At 32.0% G+C, this 27,524-nt stretch overlaps 1 protein-coding gene across 1 annotated transcript; it reads right to left on the bottom strand.

The window, feature by feature from the left end:
- Positions 1–1,781: 1,781 nt before the first annotated feature.
- LOC8280367 (protein argonaute 4B) lies at positions 1,782–14,863 on the bottom strand. Its single transcript, XM_002527337.4, has 23 exons — positions 14,613–14,863; positions 13,496–13,749; positions 13,213–13,418; positions 12,871–13,095; positions 12,656–12,792; positions 12,477–12,574; positions 12,300–12,397; positions 11,994–12,165; positions 11,766–11,882; positions 11,361–11,468; positions 11,175–11,237; positions 10,986–11,099; positions 10,735–10,903; positions 10,464–10,579; positions 10,205–10,342; positions 9,138–9,265; positions 8,954–9,019; positions 5,942–6,005; positions 5,723–5,834; positions 5,573–5,646; positions 2,966–3,060; positions 2,847–2,878; positions 1,782–2,235 (listed from the first exon to the last, which is right to left on the bottom strand). The coding sequence occupies exons 2-23, from the start codon at positions 13,739–13,741 to the stop codon at positions 2,060–2,062; spliced, it is 2,754 nt and encodes a 917-aa protein (XP_002527383.1). The 5' UTR covers positions 13,742–13,749; positions 14,613–14,863; the 3' UTR covers positions 1,782–2,059.
- Between the last annotated feature and the right edge of the window lie 12,661 nt (positions 14,864–27,524).

Here is a 27,524-nt window from a genome sequence, read left to right on the forward strand (position 1 = left end):
GCTATAATCAATATAGTAATATGATTCGTTATGTTATAGATAACCGTTGGTAGTCTTTCTAATTGGTATGAACATTGCAGTCGCGATGGCTAAGTTGCAATTGCGATCTATCAAAAATAAAGGATCTGTGAATCATAGTCGCGATGGTGGCCACTAACTTCATTGCCTTCATTTTTTCATTTCTCGCGGTCGCGATGTCCTTGCTTGCGGTTGTGATTTAGCCTCTTCTATAATGGTTGCATAAATTGTGATTTAGCCTCTTCTATAATGATTGCATAAATTGTGATTTAGCCTTTTCTACAATGGTTACATAAATATGAATGTCGCAGTCGCAACATGTTGATGGCGGTCACAATTTAGGAGGCATAAGTGGAAATGTAATCTTTCAAAGATAAAATGACTTCCTTCGAAAGAGACACTTAAAAGCCAACATTAGAACCACTAAATCTTAATTGTCAAGGTCAAAATCAAAGGCTCCTATAGTCATGAAAGGACTTAAGCTAATAATTTATCGTTTTTTATTTTAACCATTAAGATTAATTTGAGGGAGAATAGTACAAAATATTAAAAAATAAATTTACTCCCCTTTTAATTCATGATCTCCCTCTTTGATCCTTGACCATCTATCTCTACCCCAATAATTTGAAAATAAATTTACTCCCCCTTAATTCATGATCTGTCCCTTTGATCCTTAACCAATTATCTATCCCCAATAGTAGAGTATATCTCCCCAATAAGCAAACACATATTCTCTTTAATGATAGTTTAATAACAAACATAACTCAATTTTCTCTCTCTCTCCCCCCCCCTCTCAAAAGTGAGAAGGGGATAAAGAAGCATAAAGAGAGTAAAATAGAGAAGAATAAAAGGCACATACAAGGATATAAAATGAAATTCAAATATTTTACATAACCACTCAAAACTACAAAGTTTTTGAAAACGTATAAAAATCAATAATAACATAAATAATTTTCTTAAGTATTTGCAAGGACATATACCATTTTATGATATTTTGAAGGCAAAAACATATTGTTTCCCAGTTTTATATTTTATTTTTATTTTTTTCAGATTAGATGAATAAGATTACATAGTAATATACCAAATATATATTTAATATATATTATTTACTAGTTATTTTTTCAAAAAAAAAAAACGAAATATGTTGTTCCTTGCATATTTCAATATTTCTTTCTGGTTTTAACATATCGATTTTGGTTGCAAATTCTTGTTGAGAAGCTCTTACATGATGATTTGATAGATTTTCATAGGAGTTCTGTTGGCCTTTTTCTTGTTTCTTTTAGGTATGTACGTGCAAGGGTAAAAAAAAAGTCGGTAGCCTTTATAGCATTTTTATGAATAATGTACATGGACACTATAAATATAATATTTTTGTCTAGTTGTGTGAATTTCCTTCATTTAAAAATCTTTTAATACAACTTTCTGTGTCTTAATCAAGATCCAAGCATAACCATGATTTGATCATTAAAACCATATTTCTGATTCAAGTGGCGTTGCATTATTTCATAGACCAACACTGCAATTTGAGTTGATGAATTGTTTAATACTTGCGCATATTTGTGATTGCAGGTTCTGTCAAAAAGAATCCATTATGGAAAATCTGTAGCAGAGGCCAAATTTTGTAATTCCCAAATGCCTATGAAGGGCCATTAAAGCGCAGGTATATCAAATGTGGACTGAGATTGTGTTTAATGTTTCCATGATTTGCGACTTATGTATGCTCAACTTGAAAACAAGAATTTTAAGTACAATCAACACGTTGGTCAGCAAAAGAAACCATGTAGGTTTCCAGTTCATACATTTCATGTTAAGCAGCAGATGATATACAAGAGGTTCTACCTTCTAACAAAACAATAAGGTCGCCTTACTCCCACATGCCAAGAACTACTTAAAACATCAACATACCTTCCAAAAACTACTTTATCCTTATATACCCGCTAACACTACATAATTATAGATAGGCAAGCAATATAGTTGATGGCAGCCTATATGCAGCATAATTCCTGATAAGAATAGGTTTAGAAAATCCCATCAAGTTTTCTCAGCAGAAAAACATAGAACTGCGCACTTTCTGGTGCAGCACTGGTAGCTCGGGCACAGGGGTAGGCCCTGAAGTAGTCAGGCCTCCATGGCTTGAAGAAGTCTCGGACATGTCTTCAAACTTCATGAATAGCCTTATTTGAGTTGCTGCCAAATGAGCATAACGAACAGGAGCAACTGCAAAAGAATAGCACTCACACTATAATGTCACTCAAGTAGATCAAGCCATTGAAAGCAATAAGATAATCATACCTTGCACAACCTCAAAAGAAATTATTAAAGAATGTAGATATTTTCAATAATGGGTCACTAAAAAAATAAATGAACTTAAAAACATGATGAAAGCAACAAATTTCAGTTTGACACTAAATCACTTATTTTCTATAAACTGATGCACATAGGATGTGCTGCTTCTACATTCTATAACATAGATCCAAGGCATGTTTGCCGGTAACTAAAATCATGGTCTGGAGCTAGTCCTATAACGGGCGTGTGTTTGGCAATGCGGTTGGAAATTTTCCAAACTCAATTTTTATTTTATATTATTTTTTGAGTTTTGAAAATTTTGCAAAAAGCAGGTGAAATTGATGCTTTTCTGAAAAGCATGGTTTAAGAAAACAGTTTATAAAAATTTAAGAAATCAATAATTATATCAAAAAGATTTCAAACCTACTTTTTTAACACCCAATAGCAATCCCAAACACACCCAACAAAAGCCACTGCATACATTCAGTTCTAAATCAACCATCAAAATGGAGATGCATAAGATTATAAGTATGGTTCATTACCTACAGATACTGCACTTGTGCTTCTCTGATACCTGCAAAACTTAAAGAGAGTTATGACAATCAATGCAGTTTGTTAAACCCTCTTTCTTTAAATAAGAGAATGAGACAAGATAACTTACACATAGGATAGAGAATGAATGAGTTCTTGTAGATCATCAGCTGAAAAGCCAATTTCATCTAACAGAACATGGTAATGTGTTGGCCTGGTTGTCCCCTGAATGATCAAATAAAAAGGCAAATAGGTTGACAAAAACCAAGTTAATGATATGAAAGGTGTATAGATGAGTAGAAGAGAGTGCTTTAATTTCATTAACAGATATGAAACAAGTAAGGCAGAAAACATTTATATCAAACAAAGCTCCTACAAAGCCACCAATTAACAGTAAAGCGCCTACAAAGCCACCAATTAACAATAAAGCACCTAAATTTCCCCAACCAAGAAATAACCACAAAATTACAAGCATAATAAGATCTGAAATAGCCTAATAACACAAGAATTCTATAATATAAGAAAAACAAATACAAATCCATAACTTTCTGCCCAAATTTAAAACTGCATATTGCATAAAATACAAAAACTTAAAGCTAATAAAAACACATGTGAGATTCACCAACTTAGTTACTAATTGTCTGTGATAGTAGAATCAAAGAGCCATAGAGAAAAATCTCTTAACATTTTAGAAGTTCCTACAGATGCCTAACAGCCCAAGAGAATACTAAAATCTTTTTCCTTATTCTTTCTCTCCCTCAAATATATTACAGAATTCCCATTGTCTTATTTATCATCCAGTTGACTACATGGAATTAGACCATGACCTTTTAAATATACAATTAAGACCAAAAAGAATAGATAAATTATAAGTCTTAAGCGCAACTGTAAAATAAAATTTCAAAAAGAACACGATTAAGTGAGTAAATGTGTGGCTGAGGTCCTCTTGGGATCATAAATAAATGGGCATCCATTTAAAATCCATGTTGACCCAACACATGCCACCCATTTGCCACATATATGTAGTTGAGAGTGTTTCTGTTACATACTCTAGAACTCAACAGATGAGGAATTTAAAATCCTAATATACCATGACACTTCCGTAGCCAATATACTAGGCAGATTTGACTGTAGGAAATTCATGAAGCTAAGCCCAACTCGTGGCCACCCATGAACCTCCCAGTAATTTCAATTTGGTTCACAGCTGTCGACATTTGCAAACTCATGATCATTCATGAGGCTACAAGTAAATTCAATCTAGTCTATGGTTTTCAACATTAGTTTTGCTCAAAGTGACACAAAGCTATCAATAATTTTAATCCAATCTATAGGTAGCTATTTACCAGTGGCATTCATAGGTCAGCCCCGATACAATCCTTAAGTACCTTAAAAAACTAGTTAAAAGGAGAACCTAAAATCCAATCCACCCACATGGCCACATCATATAACTGGTATACAATTGGAATCCTAATGATTTCTATTTGAACCCCTGCACTGCTAATGCTAAGGACTTCATTATAGAAAATAGTAACAAGATTAGTCCAACAATGTATCCTACCCAATCAGTTTGACATTACAATTCAATATCAATATATTAAGCACTATTAAGGAAGCATAAAATGTCGATTTAGATAAAGATCCCAGTGCTGTAAACTTGCAATAAAGACAAATTACGCACTACCCTAGCATATGGGTAGCTAAAGTTAAAAGACATTAGAACATATGTACAAAGCAAAAGAGAAAATCAGCCAAGAAACAAACACACTCAGATGCCTAAGAAGCTGCCAATCATTGCATAAAAGGGTCATTTGTAGTAGTTTGGCCATACCAGATGCATTGGGAAGAAGGGAAAACATAGGGGGTTGGTTCAATCACTGATTAATTGATCCTGAAAAAATGAAAAGGGAGAGAGGATATATATACCCAACACCTATTCTGGTAAAATATGATCGAGTTTACTGGTGACAGTTTGCTTAAAACATGTGTTGAGCCCTGTGGCCCCTACCATATATCCATTTACAGATCAATAGAACAGCATCAAAGGCCACAATGCAATATTGGATCAAAGATACTCATGTTTGGCAACAACCCAAATGAACGTAATTGATCTTTAACAAGCACCAGGTCACAAGACAAAGGTAGCAATTCTATTTCATTTTTTTTTTCAATTGCATAACTATAAAATAAATGGTAACTATAATGTGCTCTCTCATCTCAATTTTAAGTGCCACATTTTACCTAGTACCTTACAATTTACATCTTATAATACTAGAGGTGCTAAAGAAACAAATGAATAATGGTGCAACTCCACAATATTCATAGATAACAAGCAAACATTTCAGTTCTTTGAACTAATACATCCTCAAAAGGTTCTTTTCCCCTTAAAATCAACAATCTTGTGCATCATTGGGTCGAAGATGCTCATCAGAAGCAGCCCAAATGTAGGTAATTGCACCTAATCAAGCACCAGGTCTCAAAACCAAGATATTAATGAATAACAAGCACACCAAATCATCCCCAAAAGATTTTTCAAAAATCAATTCTATGCTTCCAATTCCAGTTCATACCCTGCCTAGCCTCTTACAAATTAGTATCCTAAACCATCACTGATGATCCATATTTTATCTATTCAATTTTGCTGAATACTTACATTGCTCAGGAAAAAGTTTCAGTAAACAGCAACCAGCAAAAAACACAATTCATTAACATTAAATAAAGCCAGTTTCACGATGCTCACAATCATCCCTGCGTGGGCACACATGTAGAAATCATTGCTTTGTGGGTGGCAAACACCATTATCTACAACAGTTCCTGCATAGAGAATTAAGCTATTAATATACAAGTTAATTCAACTTGTAGTTTCCTCAATAAGATTGAGAATTCCAACCTGGAGGGACATTTTCTGCAGATCGTAATTGGAAGAATTTAGTGTGGTGATTCTTTTGTGCTACAATCACAGTGAACTTAGGCGACCAACTTTCATCAAGGAACTTGCAAGCCTAATTTAACATAGTAGTCAAGGAGAAACATTATGCAGGACTGCTAATATAGGAATCGATTGCATGACCACTTAACATAATTGGAATGTACTGTAATAGCAACAAACCTCAATGATTTGATTTAACTCGATGTTGAGGACTTGATTAAACTGTGACTCACTGACTCCATCCCTTTACCATCATTGGAAACAAAAACAAGAAAATGAATATCTATAAACAAATAACTAGGGAGAATCACAGAAAGGCCACAATATGCACTACAACGTAGGCGAAGTTATTTGAATATATTACATCATCTGCAACTAAACTTCAACCAAAAATATCAAGGTGTAATCTTTATAGACATAATTGGCCTGTATCAGACCCAATCATCTGCCGCTACCTTGAAATTTTAGAGAATCCTTCTCTTCCCTTAAAAATTTCACATTCAAATAGGCAAATTCATAAGCACATTGGCTAAAAAGCCTTTGGTAAGGAATCCTATCAAATTTATGAAGCTAATGGACCTAGGATTGGTAGATTTTGCAAAAGAAAAAGAAATTGTGTTATTTAAGATATCAGTAACCTAGAGAGGCTAAAATCCTGTAATGAAAGTGAATGGAAATTACATCATGGAAACTAGAAACAACAATTTGGCTCACAACAATTTATAAACTAAAACGTAAGTTGGATCTATAACTATGCAGTCAAACCACCAAATTGAACTGAAACGTCCAAGAATATAGACATATACATTGCATTATTTTGATGCCTATTTGTAAATATGCTTTAGTTATATGGAAATTTATTAGATTTAGATGTGACTACCTACTATTTAGATATAGATTTCACAAAAGCTTTGAGATTATAACTCAAGATTTAAAAATAATTTTTAATAATGTTTTTATAATTTGAGAGCCTAAAATGATTTGAGTTTTTTTTTAAATCAAACCCAATTAAAAGAAAAGAAAGAATAATAGATGCCCAACCTGCTGGGAGCCATTATAATTGTCCAAAACTAACCATACATGTTCTATTTGATCATTCTTACACCAGCACCACTATAAAAAAAATTCCTTTGATTTTGTTTCATCAGAATTAGGCCTTCTTACTCCCAGAATTCATTTGAATCAATATATGCAAATCAAATATATATGTATATATATATTAAAGCTGAAACAAAGAGAATGAATTAACAACAACTTGCCACCTACTGGTTATTATTTAACTAATGAAAGCCGCTTGTCATTCTTTTATATTTCTTGAAAGTTCTAACTATTTAATCTATTCTTTTTTCTCATTATTAATTATTATTTAACTAATGAAAGCCAATTGTCACTTTATTATATTCTTTAAAACTTCTAATTATTTAATCTCTTCTTCTCTCATAAATTATAAATTATTGTTATATAAAATGTAACAAACAATGAATAGAAAGAAATTAAGAAAAATTAAGGAACGTATATACTCGGTACTCATAATTCTCAATATCCGATGCTCCTATATTATTTAATTTTAATACACGATACTTATGTATTATCAATTTTAACCGGAAAAGAAATTAAAAGAAATTATAACTATATAAAAAATATTTCTCTTATTTCTCAGGTTCAACTTTATCTTTTTTGTTTAATCTAAGCTATAAATAATTGCATTAATTTTAAAGTTTTAAGCTTTCCTAAATCATAAGAAATTATTGCTTAATGTTTGTTTATTCTCTTTTAGCTCTTATTAATATAATTTTTATGATTCTTAGACTATTGCTTAGTATCCAATTTGATAAAATGAAATTTTAATAATGTTATATGTTGTTTAACTATTTAAAATAAATATTGATGATAATCATATGGTTATTAATTTTATTTTATTTTTACTTTTAAACACACTATATTACTTATGTAATAAATGCAAAAACAATGCCTTAGTTAATTATTTGACTTGTGTTTAAAATATAAAATTATTTTTTGGAAAACTATATAATTAGAATAAATACATTCAAAAAATTTAAATATTAAATTTTATTATTGTATCCATGATATATTTTTTGATGATGTGAAACTAGAAGCTTTGAATCTGTATATTAAGCTTTTTCTCTTGATAATTTATTTATATTTGATGCAAATTAATTACCAAACAATGTGACATCCATCTATCCATTTTTTAATGATGCAAGATTAGATGATTCATAAGAAAAAAAAACTGTTGGACTCTTGAATTGGAGATCAAATGTCAATCTTCTCTTACTTATTTTTCATGCCTTATTCCGTTTAACATTCAATAAGTAATTTTATTTATTTTCCTTTAGCTCCTATTAGTATAATTTCTATGATTCTTAGACTATCTATCACTTTTGAACATGCTATGATTTTCATGCAATAGATGCAAAAAATTATAATTAAGTTTTAGTTAATTATTTGACTTATGTTACAAATATTAAAAATATCTCTTCAAATCAATGTGATTATAATTAATATATTAAAAAAATTAAATATTATAAAAATATTTAACAAAAATCAAACAAATTATTTTTACTTATTATTGAAATAATATGCAATATAAGGATTAATGTTTCGCTAAACTAATGTAATATAATTCAGTTTAATATATATAAAAATAATTATTTTCATCAAGTATGAATTATTAGTTACAGACTTTTTTAATGTGTAATAACTTCAAAACTAAAATATGTAATATTAGTTCTAATATATAATTTATTTTGTCATTAGTTAAAGGTAATAAAAATAACCATTTTCCTTCAAGTATGAAAGTAATAATATATTTTTTAAATATATTATAAATTACTAAAAATTTTGAAACAGTAATTTTAATAAACAATTCATTTTCCATTTATTAAAAGTATATTGATTTTTTACTGATTGAAAACAATAATTTTAATATATTTATGTTGATTGACATTAGAGTTGCATAACCAATATAATGAATTTTTATTAATATATAAAAACTTCATTAGATATATAACTATATGATATAATTTTTAAGTTCTAAAATTAATTTTATCAGTATTAAAATAATACGGTCTGCACAATGCGCAGGCATAATGGCTAGTGCTAGTATAAACTGAGCTGAAAGTTTAATCAAATCATAAAGAAGCTCAATTTGCAAATAAAATGGAGTTTAACCTGAATATGATTATCTGAGCCGGCTTTGTCTGACCAGAACTCCTATAGAAGTCCAGCAGCAACTCCCTGCAATTACATGAATTTGCACATGCAAAAAAGCAATCAGCTAGAGAAAAAACTATCATACCGAGCACCACCGAAATAAACTTTATTCTAAATTATCATGGATAAATGAAGTTTTCACCTGATTATTCCATCATCATCTTTTCCCTCTGGTTTAAAAAGGGAATCAATCATCTCAACCTTTGGTGACTGACTATGAACAGAAGCTCTATAACGAGATAGTAGTGGCCAATTCCTAGAACTTACCACCTACTCATTTTGAAAAACAAGCATCAAAGCAAATTTGAACAAATTAGACAATCAGGGATACCAACAATAAAAATCTTTAAAAAATTTCTCGTAGTTGTTATGGTGTATATATATGGATTAAGCACCATCTTCCTTTGAGCTAGCTTTTGAAAATGAGTTCTATGCAAACCCATATTTTATGGAATTAGAGCCGGCTTTTTGTCTGCGATGATGGGTTTGGACCTGACCCATTTGCATGTCACACGGGCATGAGGGAGAGTGTTAGAAGTTGTATTTATCCCACATTTCCTAGAACACACCACATATGTGGATTAGGCACCCTCTTCCTTTGAGCTAGCTTTTGGGAATGAGTTCTACCCAAACCCATTTATCAACGATTAAACCCTAAAAATTTATATCATATATTTTTAGAAGACTTTTAAGAATCAATTGCAGAAAAAATACCTTTTTCGCATTGTAAAAACAGGAAAATAAGAGTGGATTTTAGTTCTCATGTTTGGAAATGGGTGGAAATACATGGAGCAAGAAAAATAATATACTTTCCCTCAAATATTTTCTCTCCAAAATGGAGAGAGAGAAAAATATCCAATTACTAAATATAATACAAATTCAAAATTTGATTTCTAGAGATGAAAGATTAAAACAATAATTTATAATTTGTATATTTTCTCTCCTCCCATATATTTAAGCTTTCCAAACAAGAGAAAATTACTATATTTTAATTCCGTTCCCTTTTTATTTTCCTTCAATCCAAACAAGAGAGAAAATAGAAAGATGATAAATCTCATGTTTTCTCTCTTGTAAAGTGCTAGTGTCATTATCCTATCATAATATTATCATTTATCAATGAAAGGTGATTGCCGCATATCTTTATAGATTCCTAGACGAGCATGATATCTGAACATACAGAAAAGAGTGAAAGGAAAATCATTGTACTACCGCAGCAATAGATGGCACATCAGATTGTCCAGGAGAACCATGTGAAACATCCATACCAAAAATTATTGTAGGAACCTTTGAAACGAAAGGGACGTTTCGTGATTGTTCAACAGCCAAGAAAGTATTTAAACCACCAAGCTGTCAGAAGCATACAAGTAGGAAATGTTCAAAAAAAAACTGGAGTTGCAATCTCATGGGGTGATCCACAAATAAGAAATATAATGCTTCAACAAGAATATGTGGCAGTAAGCTAACTTACCTTGGCATTTATCTTCATGAGAACATTCGTAACATACATCTCACTGAGTCTATTAGGTGAACAAAGGCATTGATTGAAAATTCCAAATTCTGCCAGATTCTTCCTTTTCCATGGACCTTAACCAAGAAAACTAGTGTAATCAGAGACAATAATAAGCCACATAATAGCAAATTAGTTTTGTTCATGCACAAAAATGAAACATGTAATGCCAATGATTAAATTTAATAATAAAGATCTGACAATAAATAGGAAAAAAAAAAAAGAAACAAACCATATATGTCAGAATTCTTCCTATCAGGAAAAATAGACAGAAGAAATCGAGGAGGATTATCAGGGAATCTTGGCTGTATTTGTTCAAACATCTTCTCCACTCGAATAGGAGGTGGTGCATGTCGAAATTGAGGATTCTCTTCAAAAACATGCTCTGGGGGACTTATCATCTAAAGGAAACCAAAAAAATAAATAAAATTTACACCAAGACACCTGATTTCAAAAAGCACAAAGGCTACTGATAACACTTACAATCCCTTTCATTTCTCCAACTCTACATAAATCTCTACATAAACCGCGAATGTCACAACGAGCTGAAAAGTTTACCACCGCCCAGTTTTCAATTCTGGCAGGCTCAGCAAATTTCTGTTCAGCAAGAAAATTTAACTTATGATCACCCAAATCAAAATCAATGCAGTTAGAATAAATTACAAAGATCACCTTATTATTAAAGGTCCACCGTGCATTTCTTGGAATTAAATCTTCCCCGTTTCCCACTTTCAACTGTCACCAAGAAAATTAAAATGCTGCAGTGATTCAAAGCCATCAATTTATGCAACATATGCAATCCGATAATGATCATTCAAGACTAAGAACATAAAGAAGAAAAAGATAAAAATTAGCTACCCTTGGAGCAGTTAGAACACGGCCTTCCAGTTGAGTAAACTGACTGCTGATAGTAATACCACAAGAGCGCAATATAGGATCTGCACCATAGTTGTTGCTTTTCATTACCTACAGAAGACCACTATTAAGCCTGAATAAAGCATATGATTTGCAATTCTTCTTATTCTATATATGTTAAAAATACATATATTGGTATGTGATTAATCACCTTTTCGATTCTAATACTAACATAACAGTATGTATGTAATGGGTACATGTGGTAAATGCCAAAGTATAATCTTAACATTACTATTATTAATAATAATAGAAATCACAGTAACAATAATGATAATGATAATGATGACGACAACATAAACATAAGCTGCAAAGAACTTGACAACTAAAGTGCAATCAGTAGAAACCAACATCAGCCAAGATCTTCATCTTCTCCTGGGGCTTTTGACGTGAACTTTCAACCAACTTTGACCTCTGAATAACAGATAATGCCTTTGTATAGCGTTGCAACGGAAGCAATGAACACAGCTATATAAGATTCAAGAAAAGAGATTAAATGCATTTTGACCACAGAGAAGTGCCAAGAAGAAAGCTATAGAGCAACACAGCCACAAATTTAAAGTAGGAATAGATTATCACCTCAATAGGAAAGAAAGTAGGTCGTTTAGGCCTTCCAACATTAATGCAAGGCAAATCACCAGAGTAGCGCAAGTCTATATTACGATGATTAACGAAATATTCATAAACTGTAATATCGACCATTCCATCATCGCAATTTCCATCATTCAGTCCTTTTGATTTCATTGAGAATCTACAATTATGAGAAGTATCAAAAAGTTAGGCAGCTGTAAATGAAAAACTAGTGAATTAGTAACATACTACATATCAACTTGGCTGTTTTGTAGCAAATGAAAATGAAAATAGTGCCAGAAGGCAATGACTCACATCTGGTCCTTGCAAAGATTCTCACTCAAGCCAGTGATTCTGTACTCCTGATTGGTGGGTGATACCCTTATCCTCAAATTTTTCAGGGTACGTTTAGCCTGTAAACAAAAGCGAGCTATTGAAACAGAATAAATAATTGTAGTAGCACGAGGCCACAATATAGAGCAGAGTTTTTACCTTTGACCAATCAATTTGAAAAGGAGTTGACACATGTTGGTTGGCTAGAAGAAAGTCAATTAATGGCCCAGGCTGTATTATTGTTGTAGTTGACCCATCTGCAGTTAATGACACAAACACTAGTGATATAGAGAAGGTTCCAAATGAAATATATCTCCAACAAGAAGGAAAAGAATTACCAATATTCAGTGATAATCCGCCTTGTGAGACTCTAAAACTTGAATGAAATCCCCTGCATCCGAGTACACCACCATCCAGATCGACATAGTTCCTCGAATCATCATGAAAGAATGATTGACGAACAAGAAGACAGCCTCTGAAAGGAGATTAAATATCTATTAAGAAATACCAATGAAATCAACCTAGAATAAATAAAAAATAAATTAGAACACACTGTTTTGCTGCATGCTGCCTCAGAACAATGTCTAAGACTCTGATGGCTTCTTGGGAGTTCTCTGATTCTTGACCACGCAAAGCAGCTTTGATAGCCTGCATTGGGATTTTGGCAGCAAAACTTATCTCCACTTTATATGTTTTAGAATGGAACACCCGCTTCATCCTCTTTTTCTCACTTCCGTTAGGACTTCCATTACCAACAGGACTGCCACTGCCATTAATCCTTGAAACATATAAAACTAGCAAGTCAGGCATATAATTCATCATGCAGCGATAAATTAGTCAGAGATAATTTCATCATGCAATCATAAATTAGTCAGATATAAATTCATGCAGGTACCTATTTGATGAGACATCGTCAAGCAAAACAGTGAATTCCATTTTGTTACGTGGAAGAGAACCAACAGTAAATAAGCTCTTCTCTCCATCATAAGCAAAGTCCTTACCAGCAAGATCAGAATCATAAGTCTCACGAACCTTATCAATAACTTTTCTCCCAATCCCCTTTGAATCAACAGGGCGACCATCCTCATAAAACAACGCAACCTAATTGCAAGAAGAATGGAATGTTCAGCAGGAACAAAAGCAACGAATGAAGATGAAGATACACAAAGAGCACTCACACTGTAGTGAGAGAAGTGGCCACCATCACAGTTGACACCAACTTTGAAATGGTTAGTTAGTAGTTCTATTCTTTGTCCTCTAGATCCATTACCACGCCTGGACATTGGAACACGTTTTGGTTTTATTGCCTTTTCAGTTGTCTCAGGAACATTGTCTGGTTCTGGTTTTAGTTGAATGGGAACTACATCAGCCGGTACCACAGGTGGAGGTGGAGGCAATGCCTCTGCCTCTTCCGGAGGTTCCATTTTAACACCTGAAGCAGTAAAATTTTTTAAAAAAAATATTTTGCTAGTTGCTGTGAATCTCAGTAATTATTATTGAAAAAGTCCTGCAGTCAATGCATGCTGGCTCACGAGAGCATGAAGAAAGAAATATTAAAGTTATTTTATTTATCTGACCAAAGAAAATCCTTTTCCGGTAATTACATTCATTTCCTATCTTTTAAAAAAAAATATGGCCTTGAAGAAAAAATAAATAAATAAATAAAACAAAAAATATTGAAAAAAAAAAAGAGCTAATGAGTTAATGCAAAAGCAGAGTCAAAAGCACCATTATCACAGGACACACAAACAGAATACAAAAGCAGTGCAGAGCAACAGAGCATGTCAAACAGAGGCAAAATATAGCTCTGTAGAAAAAAAAAAAAAACAAGGGTATATACAAGTTATGGGCAATGAAGTCTTCAAACAAACACGAACTAAAAACTGAATAATAGTCTAAACCCACAAGCCCAAACAGTTAACTCATCCATTTCAAAATATTAAAATGGCAAAAAAAATTGCAAAATCCATGAATAAATCGTAGAACATGATAAAAGAATGCATGAGATAATCACATGCACTAGATTCCGGAGATGATGATGGCAAAGCGGTCACTTGAAAGAAGCAGAGATTTCTTCAGAAAACATGATGTTTCCATAGTATCCATCTCTCTGCTCTTCCATCCCAACTGAACACACCCCAATTCAACCCAAAAACAAATAGATGATTTAGATGAAAAAGGACTCAAACTTTATTTTCTCTTCATTAAGCTCTTATCAAGAACACAAAACGCATGCAATGGTCAAGGCCAAAATTAGAAAAATAAAGCAAAACATTTTTGTTTCTGCGTCTTTACCTGGAAAATGAGCAAGATCCTGCTAGGTTTTGCCAGAGATAAACAAAAGCCCTAGAGCAAAATGGGAGATGAAGAGCAAGAGCGACAGTGAGAGTGAGAGTGAGAGCGAGTGAAAGAAACTAGGGAAAGAGGATGTGTTTTTCATATAAATTTTAAAAGGGAATAAAAACAGACAAAGAAAATAGACAGGTGGTGATGTCACGCTCATTCGGTCTGTTGCTGATCGAACTCGTAACTTCTCTCTCTCTCAAAAGGTGTGAGCTTGTTGGGTACGAACCACTTTATTACAACATAAGACACAACTTCCGAATAGTTATACTCTATATACTCGAAAAATTGTTATATTGTCATATAAAAGAAAAAATTGAGTTCTAGCTTAATCTAGTTTAATTAAAAATAAATAAATTTTACATATTATATAATAAATTCTAAATTCTTCGGTTTTCTATTTTAAAAATATATATAATATAATAATAAGTACATATTATATATCCCACATATTAGAAAAAGTCACTGATAGAGTTGAATCAAATAATATTATAAAGATATAATAATAATAGGGTTAGAATATCCGTCGAAATCTCTCCTCATCCGGTAGGAAATCTCCACTCGTATATATATATATATATAATGTTTGCTATATTCAAGACTTACTATTTAATTTAGATAATTTAATATGATAATTTTTAATTAAAATTTATTTCAATAATAAAGTTATAATTAATTTAATCTAAATTATAATATTCCGTATATATATATGTTAATATAAATATTTATAAATCAACATAGTAATAAATTTAAATTTTTAATTCAAAAAATATAAAACTAAATAAATAAATAAATATTATCAAATTACTTTAAAAGACAACTTAGATAAAATATACAAAAATATATATATATATATAAATTTAGTACATTTTATTTATTAAAAATATATTTACAGAATTAGTGATCCACTTGTTATTGATACAAAAGAAATAAGCACACTATTTGAGAGTACACTGGAGATTTTTCTAAGTACGTAAAAAGAAATTGAGTATTTTTACAAAAAATTTCAAAAGTTATTTTGCCTTTCATCTCGAGAGGAGCATTTTTATAATCTACACTTACTATCCTTTATGTAAGTTATTTTTTATGTGTCTTTTTTTTCTTTGGAATGTGTCCTTGAACATGTCCTTTTATTTTCTTCTTTTTATCAGAGCCATCTCTTACTCCTTCAAAAATCACCAATTTCTAAGCTATTTTTTTTTAGCATTCAAATATCAAGTTTTTTCTATGTCTTATCCTTTTTTCAAGACGTCTTCTCGTATGATTTCATATATATCTTCACGTGGGGTCAATTTTTAATTTTATTTATTTATTTATTTATTATTTTTTAAGAAAACATTACATATAATTTTATTAAATAAATAAAACTATGTTTATTAGCATACATGACTTCCTTTTTCCTGTGCTAAATCCTCGGATGGCTTTGAGGATTCTTTTCTAACTAAATTATCATCGTGATTAAGGACTCTTAAAATTTATTCTTTTAATTCTTCTTAAATATATTGGGATGTTAGTCTTTTATTGATTTTAATTGAGACTGATAAGTTCTACTGGGGATAATGGTGAAACCAGTATTCTTGATAAGATGTCTCATTTATTTAATGATTTGTTAGAAATATCCATACTGGTGAACATTTCAAATTTTTCCCACCATTTCATTGATATAATTCTTTCTAAATATGGAATATAATAATAATCATAGTTCTCTTTATCTTTCAGCTGGACTGTATATAAGCCTATCAAACAACTCATGGTATATGTAGAAAAAGTACAAAATATAATATATATTTCCTTCAAGTGATATTTTTATTTATATTAGAAAATTTTATAAAAATTTCTTTCATATCAGGGAAAAATTCTCATTAGATATTTTTCATTTTGAAATTGATATTTAAACCAATTTGACATTGCTTTCAAAAACTCTTGATTGTATAAACCAAGTGTGGGTATATTTATCATTTTGACAATATAATATATGATCTCATACTTCTATATAATTATAGTAAGTGTATACTTAGGGATATCTATTTATATTTTAAAAAGGTCTTAGTTTGTGTGGATCCATACCTCAATCTTTATAAAGAGAGGATATTTGATATGGTTCTTTTGCTCTTATGAACCAAGAAGGGGAATTGAATTGGTAAATGTGAAAATAGTTGCCAATTAAAAATGTTAGTGAGAAGAGAAGAAAGGATAAGGTAAAGAAAGAATCATGATATAAAAATTATAGTGGTTCGGGTGTTAACTAGCCCTGTGTCCACTCTCCAACCTCCAATTGGAAATTTTACTATCACTGTACAACTTACTATAGAGTTTTCTAAGCTCACTACCAACTTAATATTTACGGCTCACACCAAATCTTTACAACTTGTATTATAATGGCTAACACACAACTCTCGCAAGAGCTTTTTCTAGGCTAACTTTGAGACCTAATCTTAAGTATTTAGGCTCACACTCAAACCTTCATAAGAGTATGCAAGCTTCTGCAATAAACCTTTACAAGGTTAATTTTACACAAAAAAATTAAGAAAAAGGTGTAAATGAATAAGCAAAGAATATGACACTTAGGAAGGTTGTTGATCAACCATATATGTCTCTTGGAAGGGGTTTTTATATCCTCTAACTATCAAAGAGACGTTACATATAGGTGCATAGGCCATTCCTTACTTTTAGCTCTAGATAATGTATTAAATGTATTGTTAGAGCATAGTCACGGTCACTGCACCTCAATCACGGTTGCAACTAGCTTTTCGCAGTCAAGATGCTTCTATCACATTCATGAAACTTAAAGTGCTAATAACTATAATGCACATGGCACTCTGTGATTCGTCGTGTCAAAAGTAACCATTGGCGATTTTCTTTGAGGTTTATGAAAATCACGTTCGTGATTCTTGTGGTGTGAGCGCAATACCTACTGCCTTCTCAAAACTCAATTTTGTGGGGGCGATCCTCTTGCTCGCAGTTGTGAAACCTATTGCCCTCTGAAATCTTCTTTCACGAGTGCCATTTGTGCTCGCATCGTGATCTGCCCACTTGCTTCAACGGTCAAGTTGAATATAAAAGTCGTATTCCTGACATGCATGTGGAGATCGTGATTCACAAAGCAGTTTTAAAAACTTGACTTGATTAAGCCACAACAAGGAACCTCTACAAAGAACACCTAAAGCCAAGATTAAATACATTCAATTTAATTATCAACGTAAATATCTCCATTTTTTATTTTGACAATTAATTGAGTATAAGAGAGAAAATAAATAAGATAAATGAAATAAAAATAGTTTCTTTCCCCCTATATCCTTTCAAAATGCTCCTCCTTTCTTGTTGAAGTTTTCTTTAAACCTAACCTCCCTTTTTTTCTTTTACTTAACTCTCCCCTTTTGATATTTTATTTGATATTTTCTTAATGTTCTCCCTCTTTAATATGTCAGGCTTTTTTAATAATCTAACTCAACTCTTTTTCTCCCTCTTTGTCAAAAGCAAAAAGGAGAAGTAAGAAGAGCTCAAATAATAAAGTTGCACATTATATAAAGTAAGTGAAATATATGAGATCAAAAAGAGATGTGCCATAAGGAATATAAAATTGAAAAGGAAGATATTTAAGAACAAAAATAAACTTTGTTAAAGATAAAAAAATTTAGAACAATCAAAATAAACAATAAAATAATAAAAAGAAAAAAGTGAAACAAAGGGCATTCCAAGACTAAGCCCTATTCTCATCATCTTAAACCTCTTTCTTTTCTTCACTTATATCCCAATCATCTAAATCACATGAGGTTATCATTATAGTCTTTTCTTGGATTTTCTTCATGTCCAAGTGAAGGTGGTGAAGAAGCCTATGAGTTTTTTTCATTCTCTTATCATGCTTCTCTATGAATTTAAGCACCTTTCCTTCAAACCCTTCATTATAACGCCCTAAAGGCTTAAGGTTGCACTCTTGCCTCTACAATTGCTTCTTATGACACTACCTTAGTCCTCTTTGATGCTCTCTTAGGATCTTCATACCCACTAAGGATGTATTTGTAGGTGTCATTATAAGTGAGTGTAATGACTCTTGAATGAAGTAGGTAGTCAATATCAAGAAGGTTAGAGTTATAGGGTAATTTAGTTAAGGGTATTTGCTTGAGATTTAAGGGAATAATATTTTGCAAATATAATGATTTTAGAAGGGAAAAGAATGAGACCCTTGGATTTATTTTCCAAAGAGATAAAATGGTCAATAAGAAAAAGGAAGGTTTAGATTTTCTTGTGGTTTACCATCTCATAGAGAAATAAAAGTCTTTTTAGCTCACTTTTTCATTACCATCATCTCTAGAATTGATGGTGAAGGTTCGTTTAAGAAACCAAAGATGAAGAGAGTTTGATTTATTAGCTAGAGAGGATTTGGGATCAAATCTTTTTCTAATTAATATTATGAACCAAAATTGGTGGAAAGAGCTCTCCATATCAATCATGTGGAAGTAGCCATCCACATAAAATCCAAACACTTCTACTAATTGGTCCCTTATAAGATTATATGGTTTCACAAACAAGTTGAAGGTGATGCCATTGTGGCCTAAGGGGTTACTAAGCTTCTTTTTAACATCGAGAGTGCATAAGAGCTTCTTAGTTAACTCTACAAAACCATCTTTATTGGGGAACACAAATTTCTCCTAACTTAGAGCTTTAATCCCATCTTTAACCTCTTTTTCAATCCCTAATTGCCTAAAGGAGTGCCTTGAAGGAACCTTGTTGGAAACTACTTCCTTGGAGGCAATTACTTGATATCTCTTCTTTTCTTCTTCAATAATCCTTCTCAATCTATCTAGAATTTGAGCTACTTCAGTTTGAGGGTCATCTATAGCCATTCCCTTGCTATTTTCTTTCCTAATGGTTATAGTTTTGGGTGCCATTTGCTTTGTTTTAATAGAAAGAAGAAGGAAAAGAACACGATTCGTACATGTATAAATCATAGAATAAAACATAAGATTACTAATTTTAAAGCAAGAAAACATAAAATGATCAAAAAGCAAACTTACAATAGACAAGGCTTCTTTTCATGGCAATTTCCTAAAACTAACCACATGAATCCAGTAAAACTAAATTTAATCATTCTAAACATGCATATTATCATCAAAGCAAAAAAATCCTAACATGTTAACCTACTCATATAATCATCATATCCAAAACCCAGAAAAAATCATGTTATCCAATTCAAAACCCAACAAGCATAAGAATATATAAGATTGCTAATCCTAGATCCAAGCATATAGAACATGTGAAAAATTAAAAGTAATCATATACAAGTCCTAACATGTTTCTAATAATATGAAATCACAAAAAAGGAAAAGAATATACCGATGATTCTAGATTTTGGAACCCTCAGGTTGTCACCGTATTGTGTAGATCTTCGAGTCTTAGGTGATCAGGAGGAGGTAGAATCAAATATGGGGTAAGGAACCAGAGTGTGTTGAGGTTTGATTGTGTATTGATTTTTAAAAGTGGGTACTGCCTCTGAAAAGCTTTCTTGTGGTTTTCTAAAAGTTTCCAAAAATAGGGTTTTTCAGTTACTCAGTGCTGCTCTTAATTGCTATTAATTACTAATAGATGCTGACTACTTTTAACAACTACTAACCCTAGACTAGACTCTCTCTTTCTATTTATAGAAGAAGGATTTAGGAAACCTTAGAGAACCTCAAAATATCAATAATTAAAAAAGAATTATTTTAGATTTATCAGGATGTGTTGTTTATAAATATCAAATAAATCTTAAAGTATCATTTTAAATTCAAATTATTGTCAAGAAAAGGTTCTACAAAGTATATTTTTATCAATTTTGGTGTTTTAGATCGAGAAAGCACGCAAAACGACATCGAAAACTAAAACAAGGACTAAACATCACTCTTTAAAGATAATCGGCTCTATACAGAGCTAACCCGCTCTATACTGGCCTGATCTGTTTTATGTACAGTTTATTCAGCTATATGCATATTCGATTGGCTTAGGAGGCCAAAAGTTATAAAAAAATTATATTTTAGTCCCTAAACTCTTAAAGTCTATGATTTCACCCCTAAAACATATTTTTTTTCTATTAATTTATTCCAAATTGATTTCAGATTTTAGTTTGATTATTCATAACTCTAATTGGAATTCAACCGTCCTCAACCTTTCGAGACTTGAAAAAAGCAATAACTTTCATCATTGGATTTTTTGTAATTCCTTTGATATCTAGATCTGGAAAACGATGTTGATAGACACTATTTCATAAGAGACCATGATCAAAAGGGAGACATCCAATTGGAATTCATCCCATCAGATGAGCAACTAGCAAACATGGTGATGCCAAACCTCAGTTACTCAACTAGAGTCACAAATCCAAACAGCTATTCTTATTCTCGAGTTTCCTGTAATTTAGTTATTTCATTTTGAACCCTTTTGTGAATAGCAGAATAGAGTGAAAAACTCTTATCATTGTATTTTTTTTTTACATTCATATTTTTTTTGACATCTCAAAAAAATAAGAAAGTACAAAGGGGTATTGGATGTGTCTACTCGAAAAAATTAAAAGAAATTTGAAAAATTAATGCTCATAAACATCATTAAAGCTTCAAGATATAAAAATAATACGACACCATTAATTAAAAATCCTGGCATAAATACCAAGTTCAATTCACAATTCAAAGCCAAATTAACTAAATTGTTATTCAATAAACAACTAACCAAGTTCATCATTTTGAACCTACAAATTCGAAAGAGAGAAAATCATAATAAGTAATTATTTAAACTCAACAAGCTTATAGGAAATCAATCATAAATAGGCAAAAGAAAATAAAAACAATTCCCCCACACTTAATTGACACATTGTCCTTAATGTTTTGGTATATAACGTATAATAAAACAAAAGGAGGAAGAGAGTTTCCTGAATCGAATGATTTCTGTTTTTTCTCTCTGAATCAAAAAGCCATTCCAATTCTCAAGTCATATATTTATCTATCGAACAACTAAGAGTAAAGTAAAGGTTATAACATATACAATCATCTAATAATAAAAGAAAATAAAAACATAAGAAACATAAAACCACAAATATCCTAATTATGTACAATCATCCAAAAATAAAATAAAAGATATAAAAACAAAGAAAAATAATACTCCAACTCAAATGCTAGAGCAAAGTGGAGGTTTAGTCCTCCATATCCCCATCTCTATCAACATGCATCAAGGAGCTTAATCATGCCCATCAAAAATACATTTTCTAAATGAGATGGGAACTGCTTGAGCTTCAAAGTTTATGGGTATTTAATAGGAGGCTTCAATCTTTCTTTCTTGGGTATCTCAATAGCTTCAAATGCCCCACTTCTTTATTGATTTTCCAGCCTGTAGATAGGCTAACTGCTCAATAGCTTCTGATGTTTCTAGTTTTTTCTATTTCTACACAAGACACAGAGGATCTTTAATAATAATAGATGAAATAAAATTGACAGTTCATACTCTATCATATCATCTAGTACAAGTGGGTATTTATACCATATTGAGTGGTAAAAGGTTAGTGGTGAGTTCACTAAAAGGTAAAAGCCTAATTGAGTATGAGTGATATCTTTAGAGTGTAAACAAGTGAGATAGTGTTACTTGTGAGATTTTTTTGTTCTTTTTGTATTATTGTAGATTATTGTGGTTGATTCGTCAGAGCCCACCATGGCATAAGTTATGGAGCATTTAGAGCGTATAAGGTGGCAACTTCGAGATCTTGGTGATCGAGTGGAGAAAGTGGAAACAAATAAAAGATGGCCTTAATAACAATGCCAACCACATAAAGCCACACGCACTTAGACAAGTTTGTAGAGGGAGATGGCATAATGATGATGATGATGAGCCTATTGATGATAATGATCAAGGGCGTAGAAGGCAAGACAACAACTTTGAAAATATAAAGATGAAGATTCCCAAGTTCCAAGGCAAAGCTGATCCTAAAGCATACTTAGATTGGGAAAAGAAAATAGATTTCATCTTTGATTCTTACAACTACTCCGAAAAGAAAAAGGTAAAACTCACAACTGTCGAATTCACAAACTATGATAGAAATTGGTAGGATCAATTTTTGTTGAGTGGGAGGAGAAATGAAGAACCACCTATTTTAGTTGGCAAGAAATGAAAACCATCATGAAAAAGATTTGTACCCTAATATTACTTTGTAGATGTATGCAATTGACTACAAAGACTGGTACAAGGATTTAAAATTATAGAGGAGTACTATCAAGAGATGGAAATTGCAATGATAAGAGGCAACATAGAGGAGGAAAGAGAGGCAACTATGGCACGTCCTTGAGTGGATTGAACAAGAACATTGCTGATGTGTTAGAGTTGCAAGAATATGTTAAGATAGAGGACAGGCTAAAGCTATCAAGATTGAAAAGTAATTAAAGAGTAAAATGAATAAGTACAATTCGATAGCTACAACTTCCACATGGAAACCAAATTGGAAACATAGTGACAAGAACTCTTCTAAGCTCAAAGTAGATGTTAGCAAGAATGGGAAAGATTCGCGCAACACCAAAACACAACACTAGATCTCAAGGTATTAAGTGTTTTAAGTGTTTAGGGGTAGGGATATATTGCATCACAATGTCCAAATAAGCTCGTAATGGTGGCTATACAAGATGGTGATATTGAGAGTGATAGTGATGATGATGATCATATGATGGTGAATTGTTTATCACAAGACGTGCTCTTAAGATGCAAGTAAAGAAGAGAATGAAGTCCAAAGAGAGGACATCTTTCATGCTATATGCCAAGTCTAAGACAAGGTATGTAGTTTGATTATATATAGGGGGAGTTGTACTAATGTTGTTAGTACTAGTTTAGTTGATAGGTTGCATTTACCTACAACTGAGCATCCAAAACCCTTTAGATTGTTATGGTTGAATGATTGTGGGGAAATAAGGGTTAATAGGCAAGCATTGATATCATTTCTATTAAACATTATCATGATGAAGTGTTATGCAATGTCATTCCTATGCATGCTAGTCATATATTATTAGGATGTCCATGGCAATATGATAGGCGAGTTGTGCATCATCGATATTCAAATTAATATTCTTTTATGATGAACAATAAACCTATTACACTTGTACTATTATCTCCTAAGCAAGTTTATGAGGACCAAAAGGTTCTAAAAGAGAAAGAGAAAGCACTTGAGAGGGACAATTTTTAGTTTTTTTAGGCACTTTAAAGATAATATATATCAAGAAGTTGAATGGAATTGAAAAGCATGAGAATCGAGCAAAGAAAAGGCATAATTATCTAAAGTTTAGTCTGACACGGGAAGCCACAAGGCTATGTGAAATTTCCGTGTAAGTTGTGAAAAATGGCAAATTACAAGAAGGGTCCACACGGGAAGCCCACACAGCCGTGTGAATTTTAATATTATACAGATTTGGTCGGATTAGCTTTAGTGCAGTCTTTCGTGATTTTAAAGGTCCAATATTAAAAAGTGATCTTCATCAACTTTGTAGAGGACGTTCCAAATTATATTGCTACGGATGAGAAAACTCGGGTCGAAGTTAAATGTTGTGCAGTCTGTTTCTATTTGGGTCAGTCTCAGTATTTGGGCCTTATCTACAACTACAAATGTCTGATTTAGGTCATTCAAAATCCTAAAATGAACTACTCTTCAAGAGCTACAACTTTAATACAGAACATAAGCCTCAATTCAGTTTCTATTGCCCTACAATAGCCCATAAAGTATATAATAGAAAGAGACACATACTCAAGCTACAAAAAGCTAAGGACGTCACACATCCATATGGTGCCCATGTGGATCATTAATATTTACTATTTTAAGGAGATTTTAGGGTTATTCCTTTGGTGTTTGCCATCATTAGTTCATTTCTAAAGAGAGAAACACTTAGAAACCATATTTTACTTTCATTTCTTAGGGTTTTATTGGTTATTTTCAAGGAAGAATATCATTTCTATCATTGTTTTCCAAGATTGAAGATTTTTATCTCTACTCATCCATGAATAGTTTAAGATCTTCTTTCCCTAATCTTTGTTTCTTAATTGCAATGTGTAGGAACTAATCTTCTTGCTATTTGGATTTTGATAAACCCAAATTTGTATTATATGGATTGATTTTAAATTAATGCAATTAAGTATTTTCCTTGAGTTGTTTTATTCCTATGATTGCTTAATCATATATTTTAATTGATAAGTCAACGTATTGATCAACATTTGTAAATTAATCACATCTTAGGGATTGAGGATTGATTAAATACTAGAGATAAATCTACGAGATCCTTTGGTTTAATCATTTCTTAACCTTAATGTATGACCTAAGTGAGTGGGTTTGAGAAAAGATTCATTTCTCTCTTCTTAGGAATTAGGGTTTTAATCACTTGAGAAAGGTTTTTACCTAGTTTTATGGAATGCCAACTCAACTCTTGGTTTGATTTAATTGCTATTTGTTTCATGAAGTATTCAACTTATTAGGGAGATTTAATACCTGAATAAGCTTTATCCTTGATTAATATATCAATTATTTTAGTTCTCGTTTTAATAATTAATTTACTTTTGAACATTTCTATAGCTAACCTATATTTGATTACTAAACATTAGTATATGATTGAACGTAGTAATCACAATTAAGTTCCAAGTTGAACAATACTCTACTTATCACTTTATTACTTGATACAATCGGTGCACTTTGCTATATGTGGATAGTGCGCATCAAGTTTTTGGTGCCGTTGCTGGGAACTTTTCTATTGTGATATTATTAGTAATTCAAAAGCTAGTAATTTAGTACTTTTATTTTTATTTGATTATTTTTGTTATGATTGTGTTTGTGCTTTCTTCAAGCACTTGAATCTATGGATGACTAGAGCTAATTCGATGAAACTATTCGCTTATGAACTAGAGCTATAAAGAACTTTGAGGAAGTAGCAAAGAAAAGAAAAAGAGCAGGATTTAGCTGAAATAATGACGGAGTTACAGAATCAGATCATGAGGATTGGGAGGAACCAAATCAAGGAGAGGAATAATTAAGAATGGCAGCTCCACCTAGGGAAAGGACCATGTAAAAGTATGCACACCGACTCTAAGTGGGGCTACATCGAGTATTGTTAGATCAATGTTATGACAAACAATTTTGAGATCAAGCCCAACATTATTCAGAAGGTGCAAAATAATTGCATGTTTGATGGTTCGCCAAATAAGGATCCAAAGACTCATTTGGATGATTTTCTTGAGATTGGTGATACCTTCTATATTAATGGGGTATGGGATGATGCTATCAAATTGAGGCTATTCCCATTCTCGTTGAAGAATAAGCTAAAGAAGTGGTTGAAGTCGTTTTTAGCTGGGACATTTATAACCTAGAATCAGCTGGCTGAGAATTTCTTGGAGAGATACTTTTCCCCTTTCTAAGACAGCCAAGTTGAGGAATGATAGAGCAGGGTTTCTTTAGCAAGAGAATGAAACTTTGTATGATAGCTAGGAATGCTTCAAGGATTTACTGAGGAGCTGTCCACGTTATAGTTTACCCTTGTGGCTGCAAATTTAGACATTCTTTACTAGATTGAATTACGTAAGTAGACAATCTATTGATGCTGCAACAGGTGGATCATTAAATAATAAGACTTCAGAGCAAGCTATGGATCTTATTAAAAACATGGCAGTTACAAACTATCAATGGCAAAATCCAAGAGAGCAAATTCGAGTCAAAGGTGTTAGAGTCCATGCAGTAGACCCCATGGTAACTGTAAATGTCCAATTAGAGGCTATGAGCAAGAAAATGGATGGTTTGACTATGTCTTCATCTAGAAGACAAGCACAAGTTATGACTTATGATTGGTGTGCGGGTAGTCATCAACGTCAAGATTGCCAAAATGAAATACTTTCGCTAAGCCGAAGTAGGTTGATTATGTGGAAAATACTCCGAGCCTATAGAACAACCCCTATAGTAATACTTATAATATGGGATGGAGAAATCATCTGAATTTCTCTTGGAAAAATTAGAATCAACAAAAACCTCCACCACTAGGATTCCAATAACAGAACTAGGAACAAGAGAAATTCATCTCATCTTTTGAATTGAGGTTTCAATCTATAGAAAATGCTATTAGGAACCAACAAGCTTCGGTTCACAATTTAGAGAATCAAGTGGGACAAAGGGTAAAGCTTTTGAGTGAAAGTCCCTAAGGAAGCTTGCCTAGCAACACAAAGACAAATCTTAGAGAGTAACTCAAGGTAATTACCTTGAGTAGTGGGAAACAATTAGGAACCGAAAGAAAAGAAGTAGAAAAACATCTAATGCGGTGAAAGAGGTAGTTAAAAAAGAGAAGAGTGTAGAGGCTAAAGTAGAAGATAAAGTAGAAGCAACATTAAAGCCTATCCTTTTTGTGAAGGAGTATAAACTAAGGGTGTCTTATCCAGTTCATCTTTTGAAGGACAAATTAGACACATAATTTGGTAAGTTTCTTGAACTCTTTAAGCAATTGCATATTAACATATCTTTTGTGGAAGCTCTATCACATATGCCCAAGTATGCTAAGTTCTTAAAGGAACTCCTCTCTAATAAGAGGAAGCTTGAGGAAATGTCGATGGTGCAACTGTCAGAGAAGAGCTCAGTAATTATTTAGAGGTGATTACTAAAAAAGCTAAAAGACCCAAGGAGTCTCACTCTTCCTTATTTTTATTAGTAATCTAAAGGTTGATAATATATTAGCTGATTTAGGAACTATAATTAGTGTTATGCCTTATAAATTATTTAAGAAACTTAGACTAGAAGAACCTAAAATAACATTCATGAGTATTCAGCTAACTAAAAAATGTATTATATACCATAGGGATATATCATTGAAGATATTTTGGTAAAGGCTCAAGACTTTCTTTTTC

The sequence above is a fragment of the Ricinus communis genome, chromosome 10 (genome assembly GCF_019578655.1).
Source record: "Ricinus communis isolate WT05 ecotype wild-type chromosome 10, ASM1957865v1, whole genome shotgun sequence".
In the NCBI taxonomy this organism is placed as follows: Eukaryota; Viridiplantae; Streptophyta; class Magnoliopsida; order Malpighiales; family Euphorbiaceae; genus Ricinus; species Ricinus communis.